Raw genomic sequence first — 18,543 nt, forward strand, 5'->3', positions numbered from 1 at the left:
GTGATTATTTATAAAACTTTGACAAAAAAATTTCTTAGTTTTCATGACTTGACAAATCAACCCACGCTTCTTATTTTGTTGTTCTGGATACAGCGCTGATGAAAATTTCATTTTTCCGGTGGCTCTTAGCAGGTGTCATAATACTGGGAAAGTTAAATACCCATTATTCCGCCTTGACTCCGGTGTGACTATCAAATTAATTTTTAAGTAACAGGTAATAAACTTAATTGTCAAGCACGCGTAGTCTTGATAAGCCAATCAGTTGCGGTGTATCACTTCTTACGTGAAATTGCGTCGTCTAATCAGAAGGCATGTATTACCTTTCGTGTCACACGCGGAAAAATATTTCCAGCACTTTCTAGCGTGTTAGCTTTCCATTGTTGCAGGGTTAATTAAAACAAGTTCAATTTTTAAGTTTGTTGTGCTAGTATCAAGCCGGCTGAGGATTCTCGCATTTTTGCTTAGAATTGATCCAAAACTGGGACAGGATTTAATTTTGGTTTAAAAGCTGTTTTCAGTTGTGTTTTACGATGAATGAGGTGACCAACAACAAAGCGGTAAGAAAAGTCGTTTATCAATTTTGAAACTTATCTTTATGTTTTACAAGATATCTGAAGGTCAAAAAGTTAGTTGCAATAGTGCTTTCAGTAGACTCGAGATAGTGTAGCGAATAAAGGGTTTGTAATCTTAAATTCATATGCGAAAAAAGTGTTAAGAAGTGCGGTGTATAAATACTACCATCATGGTTACGTAACCACTAACAGCAGATTTGCTTCCGTAAAACCTGCAAACATTTGCAATAACTTTTCATAACTTTGAAAGGTTAGAAAAGTATTTTCTTCTCTTCAGAGTGTGAAATTCAACATGAACAAGAAGATTTTATGTTTTCCGCTTGTTCCCGCCTTGTTGTTGTTTGCGGTGTTTACGGCAGACTTGGTCATCACAGAAGCGTCTTACTCTACATTGAGCAACGGAATGCTTTTTGAAAGACTTGAAGGTAACAGTCCCAAGCTCAAAATATTTATTATTTTTGCTGATCGTAGTACAATTGTACTAACTTTAATAAGTTAAAGGAATGTTGTTCGTATAATGTGATCTTCCGGGCTCCGAGAGTAGTCCTGAAAAGAACTGTTGTTGGTGACTGATTTTTCGATGAAAAGCTGTTGACAGTCGGTATCACCTTAAGTTGGATATTTTCTTTATTTGTTTCAGCTGTCTGCTTGATGTATTGATTTTGAAAGGAGAAAGTGAATTACTCGCGGGAATTTTTAGATTTAACCGCAACGAATTATTTTTAACATTGTTTCTTGTTGAGTCGTTTAATTCGACTTCTGATTCTGAATCCGCGATTTTACAGATGTTTTAAATGTATAATTTATAATTTCCCTTTACCTGACACAATTTACATTTTTACGCGCTCGTCACCAATTAACATTTAGGTTTTAACATAAGTTGGTGCAAAGTCATGCATTCGGTTCATAACAAGTTTATTTTAACGCGAACATTCTGTCAATCTTTTTTATTTTTAATCCTTTATTTATATTGATCCTCCTCTGTTTAACTGTTGTATGCTCCCTGTGGCCAAATTACAAAAGAGATATCAATGCTACGTGCTCTCACTGTGCTCCAAACCGCTCTCACTTTATCTCGTTAAGGATTAGTAAGGCTGACAACAGTGTGATATGACTTGACTAGATGCGATTTTGAAAATTGTGCACCTTCTACGAATGGACTTTCGCGGCCCTCCCCCCATCCTCCTATAAAAATCATTCATAGTTGGAACCTTGTACAGAAATGTTTTTAATAATTTATTTCTCTGTACTTTATGTGCTCTCAGGAGAATACATCCATAGTTTTTACACTGCGTACAATTTGCCCACCCCTAACATTGAATATTTTTCAGGTTTTGAACTTGTTGGACACGTCATAGAAACTTCAACTACTGATGAGTTTAGCTGTGGATTTCGATGTCTTAGAAATGGAAAATGTTTTTCATACAACAGTCACTCTGATGGTACATGTCAGTTAAGTAACCACACAAGGCAGTCAAGTCCAGATCGTTTGAGGCGCAGAACAGGGTCTACTTATTATGGCAAAGGTAGATTGGAATATTACAAAAATTAACAATTTTCCGCAAGGAATTGCTAGGATGTCTAGCGGTGTTACCTGAGTCACAAACTGAATAGAAAGCTTGTTAGCAAACCATTCCTGAGTAACATTTGGTCTCTGTTTCAAAACGCGTCGCGCTGCAAAAACATTTTCTTTCAAACAAGTCTCATTTTCGTTTTGTACGTTTAAGCACCAGTCCGAGGAAACTCGAACATGAACCATAAAGGGTCAAATCTAATCTTACTTGTGGTTGTTAGTTAAGCAATAATTGAAGTCTCTTCCTATTTTTGTTACAACTTCAGCTCTTAATAAGGAAAATACTCAGAAGATGAAAGGGCTTTTATCAGCACTCCGCGGACAAATATTTTAAAGTTTTGATGAACTTATTTCATGGGTATCTCATTGTTTCTTCCTATTTCACTGATACAATAAAGAACAAATTTGTGTGACTTTGACGTTGCCAGTTCACTAAGAGAATTGCCGGTAACCTAGTTAAAGAATAACTCTTACTTGTACAGAACGCCTCTCTTTATTTAATTGCAGACTTACTGGGTTGGTCTTCCTCTCGTCCTGGTCACTCTTGTGAGCACATTCTGGACTATGGGAGTTCCATAGGGGACGGAGAGTACTGGATCGACCCTGAGAAGAATGGAAACCCTTTGAAAGTCTATTGTGACATGACAACAGACGGAGGTAAGTAATTGATAATATCCTGATATTATAAATCTTATGTCTTGATGATAGCTTAATATCATCCATCAGATGTGACAGCTTAGTTTTGCAAGATATTTTCAATCCAAGATATCAATTAAGAATGTTCATTGTGCAACGTTGAAGTATTAGTTACTCTTTGTGTGATTTGACGCAGACTAGACCAGTTAAAAAATAATAATAAAAGCAACGCTCCCCTCTATAAAATACCACATCCGGATATGATAGTTGCTCGATTTTGTGCTTTCTCAGCAATTGTGTTATTAATAGAGAAAACTGGTTTAAAGGTTTAACGCCTACGGCTAGGAGTAGCACCTTTATTTTTAGCCCTTACATGTTAAGTTTACGTTATGATGCGACTGGCACAGGTTAACTTGCAACCATTCAATCGGTCATTTTAGTTATAACGGGATTTGCTAATTATTCTCAGGTGGCTGGCTCCTTATCCTGAATATTGTGATTGAAGACAGCTTGTCACCGACCCTTAACAGTCCTGAGACATCTTACCGCAAAATCGACAGTTATCGTAACAACAGGATGATTATTGCTAATAGCGCCCTCCATGAGCTGAGAGCACACTTGCCTTTCACTCAACTGAGATTCCACTGCAATAAACAACAAGGGCGTACATTCCACGTGACCACCGTCACTAACAGCACTGGTGAAGCTGTAATCCAGTACTACACGGGTCGAACGGAAACCATGCCAGCAGCCTGTGGATCATTTTTACGAATGGCAGACGACAACTCATACCTGTCACGTGACTGCGCCCAATGGGGGAGGGACGCACAAGGATATTACTCTGCTAAATGGGGTCATCAAGGAATGCGTGAATTGTACGATCATCCAGCTTTTATAAAAAGTTTATATCACTGGGTCACCATTCCAGCTCAAAACAGATGGGAATGCGATGATATTCAAATCGCGCCATCCTCTGGAGACTTCTGGAAAATTTTTGTTCGTTGAATTCACTACTTATTTGATATACTGTATATAGCTGTAGTAAAGTAAGTCCAACTTGGAAAGTTCGGTGTTTCTGACAGACATTTTTTTTATTCCACTGAATTGGACTGTTTAGTCTGTAGCAAAGAATATTCGTATACAAAGCTCACGGTACAAATTTCAATGACCTTAGAGCACACTTGCCTTTCACTCAACCGAGATTCCACTGCAGTAAACAACAAGGCCGTACATTCCACGTGACCACCGTCACTAACAGCACTGGTGAAGCTGTAATCCAGTACTTCACGGGTCGAACGGAAACCATGCTAGCAGCCTGTGGATCATTTGTACGAATGGCAGACGACAACTCATACCTGTCACGTGACTGCGCCCAATGGGGGTTGGACGCTCAAGGATATTATGCTGTTAAATGGGGTCATCGAGCAAAGCGTGAATTGTACAATCTCCCAGCTTTTATAAAAACCATCACCACTGGTACACCTCTCCAGTTTATAACAGATGGAAATGCGATGATGCTCTAATCGCGCCATCCTCTGGCGACTTCTGGAAAATTTTTGTTCGTTGAATACACTACTTATATGATATACTGTATATAGCTGTAGTAAAGTAAGTTGAACTTGGACAGTTCAGTGCTTCTGAGAGACACTGTTTATAAGATACCACCACCACTGGTACACCACTCCAGTTCATAACAGATGGGAATGCGATGATGCGTTAAATGCGCCGTCCTCTGGCGACGTCTGGAAGATTTTTGTTCGTTGAATACACTACTTATTTGATACACTGTATGTAGTAATAAGGAAGTCAAAATTGGATAGTTCGGTGCTTCTTAGGGACATTATTTAGTTTTGTTCCACTGATTTTAGTCTTCGCCAAAGAATATTCGTAACTAAACTTCCTAAACAAGACTTACGATTAACATTTCTAACTCTCATCATCATCATCATCATCATAACCTTCATTTACACACGATAGGGCTTAAAGCACAAAGCTTGTGGGGTCGTGTATTATACTAAATATTACTCAATGCTAATCCCGGGGGGGGGGTACTCCCATATGTAGCCTATATAGGTATGTGCCGCCCGATAGGGTATGGTTTTTGAGGTTCTCAGTCCTTAAATAGGGTATCATTTTTGCTCCTTTTGGCAATGTGTTCCAGGTGTGATCCTTAGATAGGGTACCTAAATTTTATTAGCTAAAATAAACGCCCAGCTAAACGAAAAAAATGTATCTTAAAAACTGAATTTTCTGTTCAGGTATTAGTAAAGCGATTTTATAAAGATCTGTGTCTTGCCGTGCTCGGTTATCCGTTATTTGCGTCGTCACGGAACGCTTCTCCTCCCCTTGAATAGGGTGTCATTTTTCAGTTTTGGGCCTTAAGGAGGCTCGATGTAGTTTTTTTAGCCGAAGAGTGGTTGTTTTGAAAATTAAAATTATCTAGGAAGCCAATCTTCGATTTTTGCCAAAATACACCATAATGATCAAATATGACCAAATTTTAATTTTTTACCAGTCACTTTGTCACAAAGGTTACCATAGCAACCATTGACGTTTTCTTTTGTTCTCAAACAAGCTCGATTTTCTCGAAATCTAGATTGACTCTTGGTATTCATTTTTTTATATGTTCAAGTATAGTAGATTGACTACCTGTACACAAAATTTTAGGAAAATCTGTAAGAGCGTTTTAGAGTAAATCAAGAATGAAGTTTTTGGTATTTTCTTATAGTTTCCTACAATCGGCAGTCGATATATTTTAACAAATTAAAGCAAAATGTCTTTCACTTTTAGTTAATGGTATTTGATGGTGTAAGTATTTTTATTACATATATAGCGAGAATTTTGGGCAATAAACCTTGCAAATAGATTTCTATATTTTATATTTTCACATGTGAGAAAAGCGATACGTCCAATCAGCTTCGCGTATAGCTTACTTCACATGTGAAAAATATAACCAATCAGCATCTAGAGTGGAACGACCCAACCAATCAGAGCGCGCGAACTCAAATGGTTTCCAAAAAGGTTGAACAGCGAGCGGCAAGTTTGCTCCCGACGGCAGTTTATGCTTGGAAAACATGACTTCTCGATTTGCTCCTTTATAAATTAAACCTTGGTCTTTGGAGAACTTTATGAAAAGGCAGGCAAACAGGAACACCGAAAGGATACAGTAATGAGATGATAACGATAAAAATCATTCTTCAAAGGCGGAGCGAAGATAAGCGAAGTGTCGATAAATGAAAGCGAAGCCGGCGGACACCTTCAAACTGCAACGCATCCGCAGAATTCCTAAGAATATTCAAGCACTCTTGGAAACACCATGGTAAAGTAGATTGTATTTCTTAATGTCGATTTACGTTGCTATTATATTGCTTAATTAACCGATTCCTAGTATTATCACAATTTTGTTCAAAATTCGCCTGCGTGGTTAGTCGATTCGCCTGTAGCGACGCTTACTCGATGCGATACCAAAAGTTTTGCTTTAAAAAATTAACGCCATGTGTTTAATTAAATAAATTTTTTTTCAGGAGATTTTTTGTTGGCAGTAATTTTTCGAATTTGGTTAAAGGTGATTTCGCTTGGAAAGCGATGTGTATTTTGCTGCTCCGGCTGTTTTTCCTCCCTCTAAGGTCAAACTGTAATATGTCAAAGGTTCATGAATTAACTTTCGAGAAAAATCGCGTCAAGTTTACAATGGTTGAATTCTCGTTATATATATAATAAACAAATTACAGCATAGAAAGTGCTTTGTACGGATTTTTTATTCACTCGTTGCAAAACTTTGAAAAACTCACTCGTTCGCTTCGCTCACTCGTTCGTTTTTCCAAAGTTTTGCAACTCGTGAATAAAAATCCGTACGTAGCACTTTCTATGAAGTAATCTATATATATTTCAGTGAGAGTAACTGTGTTCAAATAATACGAAACAATTTTAAAGCGCCTATTTTATAGTAAAACGGTGTTTTGCTGAAAATTTCATTCTTGATTTACTTGAAAACGCTCTTACAGATTTTTCTAAAATTTCGTCAACAGTTAGTCAATCTACTAAACTTTAACATATCAAAAAATAAACACCAAGAGTCAATCTAGATTTCGAGAAAATCAAGCTTGTTTGAGAACAAAAGAAAACGTCAATGGTTGCTATGGTAACCTTTGTGACTAAGTGACGGGTAAAAAATTAAAAATTGGTCATATTTGATCATTATGGTGTATTTTGGCAAAAATCGAACATTGGTTTCCTAGATAATATTAATTTTCAAAACAACCACCCTTCGGCTAAAAAAACTACATCGAGCCTCCTTAAATAGGGTATCAATTTTCGCTTACTTTATCCTTAAATAGGGTCAGGGTTTAAGAACCTTGGCGGCACACTCCTATCCGAAATTTATGAGAGTACCCTCCCCCCCCCCCCCCCGGGATGCTAATAAACTAATATATTCTAAATTACTACTAAATACTTATATAAGACCACCGAACATGGGAACACAGGCATCAGATGGAAGTTCAACAACTTCCTAGAAGATCTTGATTTTGCCGACGACCTAGCCCTGATCTCAAGCAGTGGAAGGCATATCCAGGCTAAAGTCAGCAACCTGGAGCGATATGCAAAAATGACAGGCCTCAGAATCAATGCAGCAAAGACCATGATGATGAGCTGGAACAACCCCGCAGGCAGAAAGGTCCAGGTCGATGGAAAAGAGCTAGAAGAGGTGTCAAAATTTGTGTATCTAGGAGGGACAGTGACCCAGGAAGGGGGTTCGGACGAAGACATCAAAAGCAGACTTGGAAAAGCCAGAGCAGCATTCAGCAAGCTTAGAAACATATGGAAGAGCAGCCAGCTGAAACTAACAACTAAGCTGAAGATATTTAAGTCCAATGTTGTATCTGTCCTGTTATACGGATGTGAAACTTGGCGTATGACTAAACGAGATGCGACCAAGCTGGACGTATTTCTGCATAAAAGTCTGAGAAGGATTATGAAGATCTATTGGCCTATGAAAATATCAAACGAGGAGATTCGAAAACGGGCTAACATCAGCACCATCAGCGAGCAAATCTTCCGGCGGCGCTGGAAGTTCATCGGCCACATCCTCAGAATGGATCCAAGCAAACATCCCAAGACGGCATTAACATGGGCCCCAGAGGGAAGGCGAAGGCGTGGCAGACCGAGAGAGACTTGGCGAAGAACTGCAGAGAGAGAAAGAGCGGCTTTGGGTTTTGGCTCGTGGAACCAGGCAGCGGTGGCTGCCCGTGACCGTGCAGCATGGCGGAGAAGAATGTCCGGCCCTATGCCCACTTAGGGCTTTGGACATAAGTACCCCCCCCCCCCCGGGATGCTAATAAACTAATATATTCTAAATTACTACTAAATACTTATATAAGACTTATATACTGAACGTAACACTTTGTTTATGGTATGTGAGAACTTTTAAAACAATTGATGCTGGTCCCCGCGATTAATACTTTTAAAATAGCATTTCTACTGATGTGGATCTCCATCTAATTGCGACCCGAAAATATATTTCGCAGTACAGCCATGGTAGCCTGTCGAATGTGTCGCATTTTCCAACAGTAAATAACAGGATTGAGAGTTGAATTAAGAAATACCAGTGACGCAGTGTAAAGTAACAAACCATTTGTAACTGTACTTGAATCTGATATGGCACTGACAACAAACATGCAATTTTGTGGCAAATAACAAAGAAAAAACATGAGGTATACGTAGAACGTGCTGAGGGCAGTTTTTCTGAGGCTTGCAACATGTGTTACCTCGTCAAGTTCCAGTTGTTGTTCTTGTATTGGGAGAGTTTGAGTTTGATTGGTGTGGTTCCGTACGACTACAAAGATATTACAGTAAATCAATGTCGTCGTTAGAAAACAAACAACATCAACAGTAACAAAAATCGCGTAAGTAGCCATCTTTGGTAACAATGAAGTTAGCGAAAGAATTGCACTCAACACCCAAACTGAGATCACCACAGCAACAACCCGCTTGTGAGTCACAAGTTCCTGATATCTGAGATGAAGTTGAATAGCCAAGAATCTGTCTGCACTTATGGCCACAACACCAAAGAACGAAGCGAAACAGAAAAAGATTGTTAACATAGTAAAGGCACCATAGGTGGCGCAATTAGAATTGTTTTCTTGACATTTTCTGACCATCAGTTCGATGTAAAAAGGTTGAACCAGTAAACCAACACCAAGATCAGAAACAGCAAGACTCAGGAGCAATGTTTTTAAAGGCTTTGGCAACGACGAAGTTTTCCTTATCGCGTGGATTGTTACAATGTTCAACATGATGGCGGTGTAGGATGAGAAGGCATTGAACACAGAATTAGCGATGAACGATGAATACAGCGGGTCTTCAGCTTCGAAACCTGGGTGCAGAAATTCGTCACATAAAGGATTTGCCATGATCTCTAGTTGTTATAGAGTGGTAAATTGCAATGTAAAATTCGTGTTTGAATGTCTTTTGTTTTAACACTTCTATGTCTGGAACAGGTGTGTAAATATTACTCATGTTTAAGGCGCCTCAAATGAACGCCAGTGACAGAGGGGTAAGGCTGGTACAGAACAAAAATGGGAAATTTTTTTATGTGTTGTTGATTTACGTGTGTTTGTTAGGTTGAATTATCGTCTGTTCTGGATGCGCACGCATAGTTGTACTTTTTGTGAACAGAACGTCTACGATATTTGGTCTGGTTTCAGGTAAAGCAACCGAGTACAAATAGTTTTTCAGCAAGATATCTTAATAATATATATTTATTCATATTTCCGCAAAAATTAATAATAACAAAGAAGATCTAAATTTTTAATAAACTCGAGATCCGCTGATATGAATATTTGTTTTCTTCGCAACCACCGCAGAAAATGCATTTTAAGCACTTGGGTATATTACAAAACCAATCCATTGAGATTTTCGTTTTTACAGGAAAACGGGTGGCCTTTAATACATTCATTATAATGGAGCTGGGATGTTCCAAAATAGATCTTCTTACTTGTTATTACTTGCAATTGTCCACTGTTCACTGTAAACTTTGTAGTTGCAATAAAACAATCTGCAGTGCAAACGATTTGTACTGCATCATTCGAATGCAATGTTCTTTTTTTTACTTTAAAGCGGTTCGTTACCATGATGTCATCATTACCCACGCGTCCTTGACATGTCTATCTAAAAGTTTACTGGTTTGGATAGAGTTCCTATAAAAGCTACGAATGAAGGCAGAAGGTTGGACTGAACAGTAGACGATAAAATTGGTACAAATATTTGATCAGGATTACTTATATACTTTATAATAATAATAATAATAATAATAATAATAATAATCCATGGCTCATTGCGCTTTACAATAAAATATTTTTTTAAAATGAAATTTACTTAAAAAATTTACATCAGTGATAAAAGGAAAATACTAACAAATAAAATAGCTAAGCTGAAAAAATGGAAATAATACTAAGAATCATTAAAGCCTTTAAATGAAAAACTAACTCATTAACTAACTATCTTAACTAATTAACTAAGTAACTAACTAACTGTCTAACTAAAATTTCTTTAGTCGAGGAAAACACAATCGGAGTACGAGTACGAGATCAAGGACAAAGACGACCTTCACGAATTCCATCCAGTTACATTCCCATAACCCTAACTCCTCCCTGTTGCTGACCAGTTGAAAAGGAGACTATCGGTACGAGATTGGTGTGAAATCTCGTCCTTGTTGTTAAGAATACGAATGGTCCTTTTTTTGCGCCCGCGCATGATGTTTCACCGCAACAGCCCATGAGTTACCAAATTTCTCATTAAAGTAATGATCAATATATGAAATAAAGATAATCATCACTTGTGATCTTGATGCACCAGCAAATTCCAGAACTGTCACTTCAAGAATGTAAGGGAGAATTGGTATTTAGGAGCTGGTAAAATCAAGTCAAGTCAACTTTATTTAGGCAGGGGGGCCCAATCAGCACTTGGCTGGTATCAACAGGGGCCCTGCGAAAATTATGGTTGGTATTTAGACTATTTAAGATTGCACATACATCCCATTTGATAAATAGCGCCACTTCTCAGTTTTGAGCTGTAAATCTATTTCGCAATACGTTCATGACAGCTTGTCGAATGTGTCTCATTTTCCAACAGTAAATCACTGGGTTAAGAGACGAATTCAGAAACACAAGAGTCCAAGTGTACAAGAAAGCACCGACGAGAGTAGTACTTGGTCTGAAGATTATACTTAAAACAAGAGTGCAATGCTCTGGCAAATAGCACACCAAAAACACAAGGTATACATAAAATGTGCTGAAGGCAGATTTTCTCAGCCTCGCAATATTTTCCATTTCGAAATTCTGTGCTACTTGATGTACTTGCAGGGTTTGAATTTGGATTGTGTGGCGTCGTACGGCTGAATAAATCTTAAAATAAACAATTGTTGTACAAATGAAACAAAAACTTGAAAGAACAGTGATCACCAAGGAGGTAATCTTTGTAACCCGTAAATCAATTAAGGACAGAAGTGCGCTTAACACCCATATTAAGATCACCATGGCAACCACACGCTTCTGTGTCACAAGCTCCTGATATCTGAGATGAAGATGAATAGCCAAGAACCTGTCCACACTTATGGCCAAAATTCCTAAAAACGAAGCACTAGAAAAGAAACAAAATACAGTAAGGGACGCGGTATACATGGCACAAGTAGGGCTGTGTTCCGTGTTTCCTTGTAACCACTTGACCATCAGTGCGATGTACAAAGGTTGAACCAATAAACCAACACCAAGATCAGAAACAGCAAGACTCAGGAGCAATGTTTTTAACGGCTTTGGCAACGATGAAGTTTTTCTCATCGCATAGATTGTTAAAATGTTCAGCATAATGGCGGTGTAGGATGAAAAGGCGTTCATCACACAATTAGCAATGTACGATGAATAAAGCGGGTTTTCGGCCACAGAATCCAAGTGCAGAAATCCGTTACAGAATATATCTGCCATACTCTCCAATTCTCGTCACAGGTAGAAAATTTGAATGCGCGTCCTTTTTGCTCTGAGTGAGTTTTACCCGAAATGTTTCTTTGCCTGTGACAGATGTCTCGGACTCCACTCGTTAGAAAACTCTTTTCTTGTGCGATCTGAACTGAAGTCGAAAGACAAATTTTCAAAAGGAGCAATAACGTTCGTCCAGTGGGGAAAATAATGTTTTTAAGTCATATTTGTATGACATGTTTGTTTAAGAGCTCTTTGATGCTCTGTCTGTGCGCGCGTGTTCCACTTATTGGAACAAACTGTAACCAGACCATTTGCAGAGTTAATGAGAATGAAAGTTTTGAAGCCTATCCAAAGTCTAAACACGAGGCTTGATAGCGATGTAAAATTTAAGGTATTTATCTATCATTGGATGGTATGTAGTTGGTTGGTTTATGTTCATGCGGTGGTTATCTTTTTGTTAACGGATTCAAATGCAAACGTTCGCGGACAAACATCATTTCTACGTCACTGAACATAAACATTGAGCTCGGTTTGTGGTTTCAGCTGGACTACACTCAAAAGGCAAAGATTAAAAAAGCTCACGTTGTATAAATACACCGAGCGATATTTTATATTCAAGCGCTGGTTTGAAAGTCGAAATAGCAACTGTGTTTAACAAACTGCCATCCTTTTCCTAGCGAAAGTTTATGTCGAAACAGGCGTTTTCCTTCGGCCAAAAAGTCATTTTTTAGATTCCTATATAATAATGCTACTAAATTGTTCAGAATATGTTTTTTTCTTGTCGAGATGATAGTTCTCAGTGAAAAATTAAGAGATTAACTCGGATTCGAACTCCCAGTTTGAGTTTTCTTGCCTCGCATAAGTAAATTTCCATTAAAACTAAATTTCGATTTGAAATAGTGCTTCGGTTTTTTTGAAAACCAAAACCATACAAATATTAGGCGGGTGATCATTTGATATGTGCATCCTAAGCCAAGATTCATGAAGATTGCCTCATTCCACTCAAATTACCTTATTTCCGTAAGTTTTTAATATTAACTAACTCATCAACGTCATCTTGATTACAATCATCGCTGTAAGGCATTCTTTTGTGCTCAACAGAGTATGTGCAACATTTTTTAAATGCCATGTTTCTAAGAAAGCTGACCATCAGATAACTATCTCGTTTGAAGATTGAAAGTGATCGTAACGTTGTTTGCAGATCACGAGAAAGCTCGAAAAAATTCGAAAACCGGAAACACCGGACACAGATGAAATCTTATTCGGTTCGTAATCGCCCACAAAACGACTCTGAGTGATCTGCTGCGCATTGAAAAAATTTTAAAAGCAACAAAATCAGACAAATTACTTAGAAACGGCCAGCTACTATATGTAAACTAGTATTGACATGATCGAGACAGCTTTTATCAGATCTTTCAGTCGCACGAACTCGACACTTGAATTTGTTAGTGACAGAAAGGAAAAGAGAAGTCAGAAATGGATCATTGATAAACACGTTCATGTCTTATGGAAACTTATCACGTGACCATATTACTTCAGAAGGATGAGTGCTAACATACAGAGTAAACTTATTGGACTAGCTGTATTGCTCTCGACCAATCAGAATCGAATGATTATGTTGGGTGTATAATGAGAGACAGCAATGCTTTATATTTCTGTGCCGTTCAGCAGGCCTTAGGCCGGATGTCAAACGCTCAAAGCTCAACTCTCTGCCACCTTCATACAGATTTCATGTGGATATTATTTTTATCTTTGCTGCTTTGGGGATGAGTTCATGATGAAATTTTTAAGTTTGCACTTCGAAAGCGAGGCTTGGTGGTAAGACTAGCCAGTCTGACGTAACCATGCACAAGGGCTGTCAATATCGGCTTTACTCAGTTGTTACTTGGAAACATATTTCGCAATGTGTCAATAATAGCGTGTCGAATGTGTCTCATCTTCCAACAGTAAACCAAGGGGCTTAGAGATGAATTTACAAACACCAGAGTCCATGTATACAGTTCAAAACCTTCTAAAGTTATACTTGGTTCTCGGATCAGTATACTTGCAAAAGAAGTGCAATATTCTGGCAGATAACAAACCAAAAACACGAGGTATACGTAGAATATGCCAATGGCAGTTTTTCTCTGCCTCGTAACATTTCCCATTTCACCATTCTGTGCTACCTGTTGTACTTGCAGGGCTTGAATTTGGTTTGCGTGGCGTCGTACAGTGAAGTAAATTCTGCAATAAACAACTCCTGTAGAAATAAAACAAAGACCTGAAAAAATAGTCACGAGAATTCCGTAAGTAATAGCTGCCATCCACAAATCGATTAACGATAGAAATGCACTGAACACCCAAATTGAGATCACCACAGCAACAACACGCTTGTATGTCACAATTTCCTGATATCTAAGATGAAAATGAATAGCCAAGAATCTGTCTACAGTTATAGCCAGAATACCCAGAAACGAAGCAATAGCAAAGAACCAAATGATAATAAAAGACCCGGCATACATGGCACAAGTGTGATTATCTTCACTGACCAACAGTGCGATGTACAAAGGTTGAACCAGTAAACCAACACCAAGATCAGAAACAGCAAGACTCAGGAGCAATGTTTTTAAAGGCTTTGGCAACGACGGCGTTTTCCTCATCGCGTGAATAGTTAAAATATTCAGCATGATGGCAGTGGAGGAAGAGAAAGCGTTAAACACACAATTAAGGATGTACGATGAATAGAGCGGGTCTTTAGCTTCGGCAGTCCAGTCCTGGTATTGCAGCAATTCGTCACAGAAAGCATAATTCATGGTTCTCGATTATTTTGAAGGGTACGCGCGTTTTGAAGTAATATTTTCCCTTCCTTTTCTTCTTGAATATTTTTTTAAACACGAGAGTACAGGTGTCTCCACCACATATAGTAATTACTTCATCAGAATATTGTTCTTACTCGTTTCCATAAATGGTCATGGAAAAAGTTGCAAACAGCAATAGAGTTAATCCAACAAAAAACAAGGAAATGTTGTACTTTGTTGTTGCAATTGTGTGTTGATGTTTTTCTCTTTCATTTCTGTGCCCCGTTAATACGCATTTTAATTTTGTTGCTTGCGTCGTAAATTAACGGCACAACTTTCGCTGATTCTATTGGAGTATTATGATAATTTATTGCTTTGACAATGGACAAACATGCATTTGCGAATTAACATCGTCACTAGGCTGAACGTCTGGTTTTAACAATGAACTAGTTTGTAGATTGGATCCTCAATGTCTAATGCTCGGCTCCTATTTTTAGCTTAATTAACAAACGTCACGTTATTTGTCCTACACTTAACATCCGTACATACGTCATTTGAAAACAAGAATATTGAGCGCGCCAATAACCTAACACAGGTGTTTCCGACCTGTCTATCTGAAATTAGCTGCTTTGAAAAAAGTTCCTCTTAAAGCTACGGATAAAAACAGAACGTTAGATTATAAACGGGAAATTAATTGTCGCAATAAGTTGATCAAGAAAGCTATTAGACTTCAGAAAAGTAAAAAGCAATGTGATGACAACTGCACGGAGACACCACAACGCGGGCTCATGAGTGATATATGTCTTATTCTCCTTACCATATCAATACATTGTCAGAAGAAAGGTGTTGAGAATAGAGAAAATCATCAGCTAGCTAATCATCAGCAACCACGTTCTTGGAACTAGCACTGAACGAAATGCCAGATAGTTAGGTTAACTGTTGTTTCTAGTCAGAAATAAAGTTATTAGTTTCTAAGCTTCACTTTATCAACTAAGTAAAACACTTAGTTGATTACCAACTGGAAGTTGGTAAAGGAAAATAAACCGCGTAGCGAATTTTAATAAGCTGACGTTTCGAGCGTTGGCCCTTCGTCGTGTTTCTTGTCAGAGACTGCAAGGGTTAGTAGTTAGAGGCCGAGCTAACATAGTTTTTTTGGACCGCACGTGTACACAGGAAGCTAGAAGGTTGACAAAATGTTAAAATCCATTTCTGTTTTCCTACCAGCATCGCAGTGGTCATTTTGCCAGTTTAATTTTCCTTCCTTTATATTGTGGCAATATCTTATTCATGATTAATAAGTCAAGTTATTCAAATTCAATATATCAGTGATTCTGTTCACTGTTGTTCAGCCAGGCATGTGCAAAGTTTCATATTTTTTGAAACTGTGAGACTAAAGATCAGCCGTTTACATCAAAACATTCGGAACAAAATGGAAATGAAACATGATAGATTAATTTAATCCAGCAGTCAGGCACCTGCTGTAAAATGAGAATATACCTGCCTGTCAAGTTTAGTGGGTTGGAGCATTTCGTGTAGAAAGTCATTTCTGCGGCTGAATGACATTGTTTGTTTAATACAAATGCAAAAAACAAGTTCCGGCACATTGGAAAGTAATAAATGAACAAACCAAAATAGCAAGAGGGACGTGAGTCAATTCTCCTTGGTGCATATCAACTACTTTAAGAGTCAAGTCTCTTTTTATAAATTTTTTATTAATCACATGGAGAGAAATTCAGTTTCCACCAAGCATTTTTCTCCGAGGTGATCAGGTTTTCATTCTCACAGCCTATCACACCCAGAATAATAGATAATTGTGTCTTCAGCATACACTGATGCTAAGTGACGGACCATTAGAAATAGCCAGAGGGTGGTGAATTTCCCCAAAAAAATTCCTGCAATGGAAACTTGTCTAAAAAGAAAATTCCTGCAAGCGGTTGTACCTGAAAAAAATTCATGCAATGGAAAAAAACAAGTCCTGCAGACAAGTACGCCTTAACAAAACATTCGTGCACGGAAACTTTTTTAACTACCCCCCCTCCCCCGGTTATTTCTAATGGTCTGTACCTAATCGACGAGTGCGATAAACACTGGGGCTAATCGTCAATGTCTGTCACAGACAGTATAACCAAGAGGGGGGTCCTGAGGAACGCCGAAGCCTAGAGGAAGGCTGGATGGTTTATTTCTTTCTATATAAAGTTCTCTGCGAACAGGTAGTCAGATAATTCCTGAACCAGCCGAGACTGTGCTCTCTAACTCCGTACTGCTGCAGCTTTAACTATTATATTTTTTTAAGACAAATTATTATGTTTTCACCAGCAGGGCTCCTCTGCCTCTCTGGATCCCATCCAAGTTGCTGAATGGGCCATCCTGCCTTAATAAAGTTGACTGACTTACTGACTAACTGACTGACTGACTGACTGACTGACTGACTGACTGACTGACTGACTTGTTTTAAAAAAGGTTTCTTGATTTACTCGTGTTTGCTGTTCAATTTAATTGTAGCGTTTCAATCAGGTCATGTCTTGGTAACATGTTCCCCAACATGTCCATGATAGCGTGTCGAATGTGTCTCATCTTCCAACAGTAAATAACAGGATTTAAAGATGAATTAAGAAACATCAGGGTCCATGAGTAAACTACTAAACCCTTCATTGCGGTCATTGGTCCAGAGGTTGCACTGACAATAAAACTGCAGATCTGTGGCAAATAACACACTAAAAATGCAAGATATACGTATAACATACCAACTGCAGATTTCCTGACGCTAGCAGCGACATTTGCCAGTGCTACATGCTGTACTTGTAGGGCTTGCATTTCATTTGTGTGTCGGCGAACAACTAGATAAACTTTGTAATTAAGTAACGATATAGCTACGAGGCAAGAAATATCGATAATAGTAAAAGTTATATCAGTAACATTCGTGGGAGTCCACAGCGCAAATGTTGAAATAAAAACACTGATTACCCATATTGAGATCACCACAGCAACAACACGCTTGTGAGTCACAAGTTCCTGATATCTGAGATGAAGATGAATAGCCAAGAATCTGTCTACACTTATGGCCGTAACACCAAAGAACGAAGCAAGAGAAAACACCATTGTGATCAAAGTGTAAGTAGTATAGGCAGCACAGTTAGGATAGTTCCCTTGTAACCACCAGACCATCAATACGACGTAAAAAGGTTGCCCTAGTAAACCAACACCAAGATCAGAAACAGCAAGACTCAGGAGCAATGTTTTTAAAGGCTTTGGCAACGACGAAGTTTTTCTTATCGCGCGGATTGTGACAATGTTCAACATGATGGCGGTGTAGGATGAGAAGGCGTTGAACACACAGTTTGCGATGTATGATGAGTAGAGGTCTGCAGCTTCAGAACTCGAGGGCTGGTAACGAAGCAATAAGTAACAAAAAGAATTTGTCATGATCTTGAATGGTTTGGAAGAATATACAATATTTCTTAGGTGAAATGTTATGGGTAAATTTTCCTTTTTGTCGCAGAACAGCCGTCTTTATCAGTAGATCGACTATTCTTGCTCTGACGGCGCGAGAGATGTGAAGCTGGATAATTGTATTTTAAAAAACTAGTGGGAAAAGCCCATATGTCAAATCATGATGTTTCTCAAACTTCTTTTCATATTTGCATAGTATTGTTTATGAAAAGGAGCATATAATAAAATCCATCGCTGTGAGAAGCAATTCAATCTGTTTTAAACAAATATGTCAGATGGAAAAGCGCAATTGTTTTCTTCTTTTTCATTACAGACAGCAAACATATATATTGGATTATACCAATACACTAATGTTTAATTACTTTTGCTGACTGGTGAATGCAGCTGAATCCATAGGCTAAGAATTTAAGTTGTCTTCATGCCGTCATTTCAAAACAAATGAACAGTTAATAAAAGTCGCCTACTGCCCAGCATAAGCTAGCAAAAGAGAAGTAAGAAAACATCATTTCCTTGGCACAGACATCAAATATTATTAATACTTTTGTGGCTAAAGTGAAATCAAA

The 18,543-nt window shown here is 38.2% G+C and overlaps 6 protein-coding genes across 6 annotated transcripts; 2 read left to right on the top strand and 4 right to left on the bottom strand.

Moving 5' to 3' along the window:
- Nucleotides 1–441: 441 nt before the first annotated feature.
- On the top strand, nt 442–4,596 carry LOC144631647 (fibrinogen-like protein A). Its single transcript, XM_078490131.1, has 5 exons — nt 442–557; nt 850–997; nt 1,904–2,098; nt 2,653–2,802; nt 3,251–4,596. Exons 1-5 carry the CDS (start codon nt 531–533, stop codon nt 3,784–3,786), a joined length of 1,056 nt encoding a protein of 351 aa, XP_078346257.1. The 5' UTR covers nt 442–530; the 3' UTR covers nt 3,787–4,596.
- LOC144633572 (uncharacterized) lies at nt 4,086–8,077 on the top strand. Its single transcript, XM_078492417.1, has 2 exons — nt 4,086–4,257; nt 7,266–8,077. Exons 1-2 carry the CDS (start codon nt 4,086–4,088, stop codon nt 8,075–8,077), a joined length of 984 nt encoding a protein of 327 aa, XP_078348543.1.
- Nucleotides 8,078–8,139: 62 nt separating this feature from the next.
- LOC144633573 (adenosine receptor A2a-like) lies at nt 8,140–9,191 on the bottom strand. Its single transcript, XM_078492418.1, has one exon. The coding sequence runs from the start codon at nt 9,189–9,191 to the stop codon at nt 8,277–8,279; it is 915 nt and encodes a 304-aa protein (XP_078348544.1). The 3' UTR covers nt 8,140–8,276.
- A 1,501-nt stretch (nt 9,192–10,692) lies between these two features.
- LOC144633081 (beta-4C adrenergic receptor-like) lies at nt 10,693–12,053 on the bottom strand. The gene has a single exon (XM_078491860.1). It carries the CDS (start codon nt 11,757–11,759, stop codon nt 10,839–10,841), a length of 921 nt encoding a protein of 306 aa, XP_078347986.1. The 5' UTR covers nt 11,760–12,053; the 3' UTR covers nt 10,693–10,838.
- A 177-nt stretch (nt 12,054–12,230) lies between these two features.
- Nucleotides 12,231–14,587, bottom strand: LOC144633082 (melanocortin receptor 5-like). The gene has a single exon (XM_078491861.1). The coding sequence runs from the start codon at nt 14,543–14,545 to the stop codon at nt 13,628–13,630; it is 918 nt and encodes a 305-aa protein (XP_078347987.1). The 5' UTR covers nt 14,546–14,587; the 3' UTR covers nt 12,231–13,627.
- Nucleotides 14,588–16,349: 1,762 nt separating this feature from the next.
- On the bottom strand, nt 16,350–18,051 carry LOC144634093 (histamine H2 receptor-like). Its single transcript, XM_078493043.1, has one exon. It carries the CDS (start codon nt 17,951–17,953, stop codon nt 17,018–17,020), a length of 936 nt encoding a protein of 311 aa, XP_078349169.1. The 5' UTR covers nt 17,954–18,051; the 3' UTR covers nt 16,350–17,017.
- Nucleotides 18,052–18,543: the final 492 nt, after the last annotated feature.

Source organism: Oculina patagonica, chromosome 12 (genome assembly GCF_052425735.1).
Source record: "Oculina patagonica isolate OP01 chromosome 12, crgOcupat, whole genome shotgun sequence".
NCBI classification, from domain to species: Eukaryota; Metazoa; Cnidaria; class Anthozoa; order Scleractinia; family Oculinidae; genus Oculina; species Oculina patagonica.

Coding starts and splice junctions, on each gene's coding strand:
- LOC144631647 (XM_078490131.1), top strand. CDS start 531: ATGAATGAGGTGACCAACAACAAAGCG. Junction 558..849: donor AGGTGACCAACAACAAAGCG/GTAAGAAAAGTC, acceptor TCTTCTCTTCAG/AGTGTGAAATTCAACATGAA. Junction 2,099..2,652: donor GTCTACTTATTATGGCAAAG/GTAGATTGGAAT, acceptor ATTTAATTGCAG/ACTTACTGGGTTGGTCTTCC.
- LOC144633572 (XM_078492417.1), top strand. CDS start 4,086: ATGCTAGCAGCCTGTGGATCATTTGTACGAATGGCAGACGACAACTCA. Junction 4,258..7,265: donor TATAAAAACCATCACCACTG/GTACACCTCTCC, acceptor ATGGGAACACAG/GCATCAGATGGAAGTTCAAC.
- LOC144633573 (XM_078492418.1), bottom strand. CDS start 9,191: ATGGCAAATCCTTTATGTGACGAATTTCTGCACCCAGGTTTCGAAGCT.
- LOC144633081 (XM_078491860.1), bottom strand. CDS start 11,759: ATGGCAGATATATTCTGTAACGGATTTCTGCACTTGGATTCTGTGGCC.
- LOC144633082 (XM_078491861.1), bottom strand. CDS start 14,545: ATGAATTATGCTTTCTGTGACGAATTGCTGCAATACCAGGACTGGACT.
- LOC144634093 (XM_078493043.1), bottom strand. CDS start 17,953: ATGACAAATTCTTTTTGTTACTTATTGCTTCGTTACCAGCCCTCGAGT.